The sequence below is a fragment of the Sclerotinia sclerotiorum genome, genomic scaffold (genome assembly GCF_000146945.2).
Source record: "Sclerotinia sclerotiorum 1980 UF-70 scaffold_7 genomic scaffold, whole genome shotgun sequence".
Taxonomy (NCBI): Eukaryota; Fungi; Ascomycota; class Leotiomycetes; order Helotiales; family Sclerotiniaceae; genus Sclerotinia; species Sclerotinia sclerotiorum.
Window position 1 is genome coordinate 1557324 of NW_001820829.1, and position 7522 is coordinate 1564845.

Here is a 7522-nt window from a genome sequence, read left to right on the forward strand (position 1 = left end):
GCGCGTCTCGCCATTCCTCCCAAAAAAGTCCTCGTGCCTCGGCGCATCAAATGGCAACTTCATCAGCTCAAAGTCTCATAGCAACGGACAAGGTGGTATTGAACCAATGGCAAAAATGTTTGTTATTTGTTGTGGATGCAAATATTTTCATGATTTGCCGAGTAAACTTTATGAGTGTATGGCGAAACCGGAGGCGGTGGTTAAGGATGAGGGATTGGGGGTTAGTGGTGTGGTTAGTACGAGGGTTAGTTGTCCTTGGTGTGGTCATGGTATGAGTACGAGGTGTTGTGAGGGTTGGGCGGCGGTGGTGGTTTTGAAGGAGAGGTTGCATTAGTTTTGGGTGAGGGGAAAAGGAGGGAGAGAGAGGAGAGAGGAGAGTATATTGGAGGGAGTGTGGGAGAGTGAGTGTTTTTATGTTTATGTTTTATGATTTATGGAAATGGAAACGAAACGAAAACGAAAACGAAGTGAAAATGAAACGGAAAATTTAGCATGAAATGGTCATGGACAGCAGATTATGGTATGGCGATAAAGGACTATAACTTTCGGATTGGACTTGGACTTGTATTGCTTTTGGGATTAATTGAGATTTTTCTAAAATCTAAAATCTACGACCGGTGGGATGGTTTTGGCATGGATGCATGGAATCATGGAAGCATGCGTGGTATGGATGGATGGATGGTGGGTGGTTCCTTCAAAATGGTTAAGATGCTCAATCAATGTCTATGCAAGATGGATAGAATGTGGAAAATGGATAAAATGAGATGATGAATAAGAAGAAATGATGATAAAATGATTAAATAATAAATGATGAAATAATAATTGGGTTCATTGAGTGATGATGTGTTTTATATGTGGAAGGGGGATGGAGGGTAAAGGGATGAGGGAAGATGGAATGAGGGAATGAGATATAGGTGTGGAGGGGGGAGTCGGAGTACTTGTAGGAGAGTTATTTGAAGGAGAGTTACTTGTAGGAGAGTTACTTGTAGATGTAATTGGGTTGAGTGCTGTGCTGCTTTTGACTTTGGGCGTTTTGTTTGTTTTTGTAGGGGTGTAGATGTGAGTGGATGGGGAATGGGAGTGGAATTGGAGAGTAGGAAGAGGAGAGGAGGATATTTGAGCTATAGTTATATAGGTAATTTGTAGTTTCTAGCTTTGAGGGTTGGGTGATGAGGAAGTTAACATCTGGTGGTGTTGGATGAAGGGTGAAGGGTGTGGATGGGACTAGGTTTATATTTTAAGATTAAATTGGTTGTGAAGTATTATGGATGGATGGATGGATGGATGGATGGATGAATGAAATGAATAATCTCAACTGTTTTGGTTTCAGTTAGTTGAGCAATATAAATATAAATACAAATATAAATACAAATATAAATACAAATATAAATACAAATATAAATACAAATATAAATATAAATATAAATATAAATATAAATATAAATATAAATATAAATATAAATATAAATATAAATATAAATATAAATATAAATATAAATATAAATATAAATATAAATATAAATATAAATATAAATATAAATATAAATATAAATATAAATATAAATATAAATATAAATATAAATATAAATATAAATATAAATATAAATATAAATATAAATATAAATATAAATATAAATATAAATATAAATATGATAATTATTTGATAATTTTATTTTTTATCTGTAAAGAAAAAAAAAAAAAAACAGTGAGTTGGGAGTGGGGAGTGGGAGAATGGGGAGGGCGGGTACTGGTTGTGTATTTCTTTTGAGGAGTATAGAGATATATTTTACTAGAGGGAGGGTCAGTATGGCGAAAATTTGGAGTCGGAATTTTTGTATAGGATGGAAGGGTTAAGGAATATATTTGTTTATGTTTGGGGTTTATGGAGAGAGGAGAGGGGAGACAAGGTATGGTGGGATTGTGTATGTATTTAAGATTACGATATTATAGGCTCAAAGCAGGGATTGGGAGTAGGGGGTTGAGGATAGAGGGTTGAGAATAGAGAGTTGAGAAAGCTATATATCTAAAATGAAGTACAGTAAGGTAAATCCTGTCTATATATGTCGATTAATGTATGTATAGTGTGCTAAAGTATATAGATGGATAGATATATCGATAAATTTGTTTTTGGTCCAAGACCAGGCCAAAGTGTGATTGATACATGTAGAGTAAGATTACAAGAAAAGGAATAATTTTTGTGTGATTTTTTGAAAGCCAAACACCGTAATGTGCCTGGTTGATCGATATAAAGATGCAAATACTACCCATTCTATCCATATACATTTTTCAATTAGACTCCAACCTCGGCCCTCCTCATTAAGCACCAATGCCCTTGATTCCTTTCTGCCACTACATTAACTCACAACGTCTGAAAGGCAGCATTAGCTCTGTACTCCTCATTTCTAAGCACCAATTCGTCATGACTCCCTTGATCCACGCAAATACCTCCATCAATTGCAAAGATCGTCTGCGCCTTCTTGATAGTTCTCAATCGATGAGCAATAGCAATAACCGTAACACCTTTTGCTGTCTTTTCTAATGCCTCCTCAAATAACTTCTCAGACTCAGCATCAAGAGCCGAAGTCGACTCATCAAGAAGTAATAAGCGTGGCTTTCTAAGCAATGCTCGAGCAATAGAGAGACGTTGAAGTTGACCGCCGGAAAATTGACCTCCATTTGAACCACAGGGGGTTTCGTAGCCTTCGGGTAGTGAGACAATGGTATCGTGAATGTTGGCTAATTTGCATGCAGACTCAATTTCCCCCATGCTTGGGGTGTGCCCGGTGCGAGCGCCAAGTTCGAGATTAAAGCGGACGGTGCCATCGAATAGGACACTTTCCTGGGGAACAAGTGCAATATCATCGCGGAATGAGACGCCGTCGATCTTGGAAATGTCTCGACCGTCAATTTCGACACTGCCTGATGATGGAGAATAGAAACGTTCAAGAAGAGCAATGACGGTTGATTTACCGGCTCCAGAACGTCCAACAAGCGCACAGAATGTACCAGGAGTGATATTTATGGTGAGGCCTTTGAGAACTTCGATGTCTGGGCGAGCGGGGTAGGAGAAACGAACATTGTTGAAGCGTACGGCGAGACCACCTGATCTGATGGGTTGTTTCTCAATCATTCCTTGCGATGCTTCCGGATCATTTGTTGCCCGGTTGTTCTTAGATTGGAGGAGACCTTCAGGGCCAATATCTATCAAATCAAGAACTCGTGCTGCGGATACTCCGGCTTTAGAAATATCAGGAGCGAGAGAAAACATTTGTCCACACAGTTGGGCACTGAAAAGAAGAGCAGGTAGAACTGTGAAGAATTGTTGTTGATTATAACGTCCTTCTGCGACATTTCGAGCTCCCCACCAGTATGCTAGTGCGTAAACGAAGTTACTCATACTGTAAGCCATGGCGAGCCAGAAGTTTCCGTACGCAATTGTCTTTAGTGTTGCGGTATAAGGACCTTTTAGCGATCGGTTAAAAACCTGGACAGTTTCTTCTTCAAGTGAAAAGATCGCAACTGTCTTAATAGCCGAAACAGCCTCGGTGGCAATAGCGACCGAGTTAGAGAAAGCCTTTTGATGCCTTTCGTGGAATTTGGCGAGAATTTTCAATCTTAAGAACCCAGATGAAAGTAGAACGGGTATGGTGGCAAGCAGTACAACAGCAATTCTCCACGCGACGGCATGTGCAAGGATGATTCCAGAGACCATGGAAACAATAATCGACAGCATAACTCCAAGAAGAGTTCCAGTGATACCACTTAATGCATTTGCATCACTGCTGATATACGAGATAAGTGTACCAGGACTCCTATTTTCTGATTCATGCCATTGAATATCTTGTGCGAAAAGAGACTTGAGTGCCAAAACACGGACACGATAGAGTAGCTTCTCTGAAACACGACCGAAAGAAGATGCGCTGATAACGTTGGCAAAGAATTCCGCCAAAGCCAAAACAAAAAACAACAACCCGTATAGACTTCCATTACTACGGATACTGGCTGCGCTGAGACATGGGCTTAAACTGCTGACTGTGTGACCAAAAAGTACAGCTTCGCCAGAATATGAGCCACCTACTACAACAGCACCGGCGATACCCAAGAATACAAATAGTAAATGTGGTCTAGACATAGATAAAATACCAAGGAATGTAGAGAGGAATGATCGGCCTTTAGTTGCAGCTTTATCGTTTCTGGGCGTGAGTGTTTCGTCAGAGTCGCTGTGATCTGCAACTGGCGTAGATTTTCGTGCATTGTCTAGTGACTTGACCCCCTTTGTTAATTCCTGTGTCGGTTAGTATGAAATCTTAAAAGCTGTACGAGTAACTAACAGTATTATCAACCTTTTCTTGCAGATATTCTTCATTATCATTGAGATCCTGGGTGTGAATCTCAGATATCGGTTCATCAGAGGAAGAAAGAGTCTGGAGTCGGACTAAGTTTGCGAAAGCGCCATCTCGAGCAAGTAAATCAGGATATGTACCCTGCTCAAGGATCTCACCCTGACTCATAACCACAATATTATCTGCGTTCTTGATTGTTGATAGTCTGTGGGCAATTGAGATGGTGGTCCTTCCTTCACTAACTCTTTCCAAAGCCATTTGTATCAAATGCTCACTGGCAGAATCTAAAGATGCAGTCGCTTCATCGAGCAGTAGAATCGATGGACGGCGAACAATAGCACGAGCCAATGCGACACGTTGTTTTTGACCACCACTAAGTCGATTACCTCCAGGGCCAGCGGCTGTAGACATACCGTACTGCAATCGATCAATAAATCCAAGAGCATCAGCTTCTGTCGCTGCCTCTCGCACAAGTTTGACTATTGTCTTAACGTTGCTTGAGCTAGCGGCAATAGCCTCTTCAGGATTCGCACCTTCACGGATGGCATGAGCAAGATCTGGTAAGCTTGAATCTAATAATGTCTCTCTAAGCTCAACATGTTCTGGAAGTGGCGAATTAACCAAACCATAGGCGATATTTTCGAGTATTGATCGATCGAGAAGTGTCGAATTTTGAGCGACTGTTCCAATGAAACTTCTCGCACACTTGACATTGATGCTTTTCATATTATGTTCACCGAGGAAGACATCACCGTGGATCGGATCGTAAAGACGTTGAACTAAAGCTGCAACAGTAGATTTTCCGCTACCAGAGAGACCGACAAGTGCAGTGTGTTTGTTGGTTGGGATTCTCAAGCTGAATGACTTGAGGACCACCACTTCAGGTCGCGATGGGTATGCAAAATCCACATTCCTGAATTGCAGATCCCCTGGTATTGTAGTAAAGATTTGACCTTCCGTTGTGGTTGTTCCATCGATTAAAGACGGCTTATTGATCGTTGCAACCAACTTTATGAATGCGCTACTAGCTGCTGCAAATATCTGCATGAAAGGAGCAATTTGACTAACGATGAAAGAGGCTTATATTTTATTAGCAAGGACCTCCAAACAAGGTTTATGAGTAACTCACAGTCAACAAGGAGGAAAATGACGGTGTATACAGCTCCCACTGTTGTCCCAGATGCGCTTTCAGCAGAGGCAGCGATTTCTCTGCTTCCTTGCCAGAAAGCGAGTGCGTTGGCGGAGTAAGCAATAAAGTACAAACAACCAAGCTGTACAGATGCAACAACAGATTTCATGATTCCTTCTCTCTGTGCTGCACCAATATGACGAGCGTATACAGCTTCCAAGCGAGAACTGGCACCCATAGCTTGAACCAGGGACATGTTTGACAGCCCTGCTGAAGCAATAGCCGTAGCTGCTGCTACGTGGTCTGAAACTCGGCCTGCATACTTTTGAGTGAAGTGTCCTCCCACCAATGCCATCAAAAGATAGGCTGGTACCAAAGAGATGAGCATACCCGCCAATCTTGGACTCTTGATGAAAGACACAACATATGAGGCGACGAAATAAGAGATGCTGGCAATGAATATTCCGACCTTCTCAGAAGTTCCTGTTTGAATGGTTTGAAGATCGACATCGAGACGTGAAGCTACTTCACCGGATGGTAAAGTATCGAAAAATGCCACTTCCTGACGTAGAAGAACATCCAAGTATCTCATTCGCAGGCGTCTAACTAGGCGCTCACCTAGAAGACTCCAACACCCAGTATGTATATAAATCAAACAGAAATTTGCGATTGTCACGTAAATGACATCTAACACTTTCGTCACGACGCCATTGGTGAGTGACGATGTATCAGCTGAGGAAGTATTACAAGATGTCGAATTGAGGTCATCTACTAGTTGGCCGAATAAGATACCTAGTAGCGGAAATGGAATCCCAGAAGCAACCGAGCCGATAAATCCAACCACAAGGAGAACATAATCAAGGGGTTCTGGGTCGCTCGAGAGTAAAAGACGCAAGTATTGTCCGCTTTGCTTTTCGGCACCAGTGAACTTGGAGGGTAAACCGACGATGCGATCCTTCAGCGCCGAAAGTTTTGACATGACTGCAACCAAAATGGATGATTGTTGCAGAACTCAAATGTCGAAGACACAACACCATGCAGTTGAATCAACAGAAAGTCTTTGCTTTGACAAGCGATGAAATTTCAGTCTACAATCCGCCCGAGAGTGGCACCCTGGGTGATGGAGTAGTGTTCTTACATAACAAAAATCCATTCACAAAGCTGGGCATGAAAAATGGAGTGCATAGCACATGCATTGTAAGGAGATGGAACACAGCAGTTTAATTCGACCCCTTTCCAATAATGACAGAAGCGGTATAATGGAGATGAATGATGTCGCCAAAAACATGGATTAGAGTTTATGACTCCACATAGTACGTATACTACTTTTCCTTTAACGAATTTGGAAGACAAGACATGGCCTTTTGCAGTCATGTGTTTGATCTGATTAGATGATCTGATAAGATTATCTGATAAGATGAACATAACTAGTGAAAATTTGATGCATACCAAGGAGGGTACATTGAGTAATGAAAACTTCTGACAAGTAATTAAAAATGGGAACCGACATCGGTGGTTGAATTTCTCTTTCACATATCCCTGCTTTTCTCCTGTTTGCTTGATTAGACGAGATGATCTGATAAGATTACAGAAAACTAAGCGTAGAAAAAGCGGGGCTTTCGTCCAAAAGGGGTTTGAGCTAGGACATTGACCAGCAGCTTCTTGTTCACTACAAGCTTCTGTTAGCTTTTAGTGGCAAATGTCAAACGGGAATATGCATAAAGTAGTTTAACCGGTGAAATGTGGATTTTTGCATCCACTTGTATTGTGAAAATTCTTCATGGCTATCTGCGATGTAAGAATAGACTTCAGTTAAGCATAAAGTCTAGAGTCTAAGTTGGGTATGATATTATAATGTTAGTCCAAGAGAAGGTGTATATATCCGTATAAACTTATTAATAAGAAAATATATAAAGTCTACTCTATTTATATATATTTAGTTCATTAATTTATCACTTTATAAAATTTTTACTCAAATTTGTTTTAGTTTAATAAAATTGAAATAAATTAAATCTCGGATTTGTTAAAATGAATGGTTCCTGCGTAGCAC

General features: G+C 40.6%; 2 protein-coding genes across 2 annotated transcripts in view; one reads left to right on the forward strand and one right to left on the reverse strand.

Annotated features, from left to right (window-relative positions):
- The window catches only part of SS1G_06183 (hypothetical protein), a gene marked incomplete at both ends in the record, with an annotated part of 3695 nt that extends 3361 nt beyond the window's left edge, over nt 1–334 (forward strand). Inside the window, one exon of the mRNA XM_001593211.1 lies at nt 74–334. Within this exon, the coding sequence (XP_001593261.1) occupies nt 74–334 (261 nt within the window). The remainder of the gene's footprint in view (nt 1–73) is intronic.
- A 2025-nt stretch (nt 335–2359) lies between these two features.
- Nucleotides 2360–6451, reverse strand: SS1G_06184 (hypothetical protein; the record flags this gene model as incomplete). Its single annotated transcript, XM_001593212.1, has 3 exons — nt 2360–4285; nt 4332–5422; nt 5473–6451. The coding sequence occupies 3 exons, from the start codon at nt 6449–6451 to the stop codon at nt 2360–2362; spliced, it is 3996 nt and encodes a 1331-aa protein (XP_001593262.1).
- Between the last annotated feature and the right edge of the window lie 1071 nt (nt 6452–7522).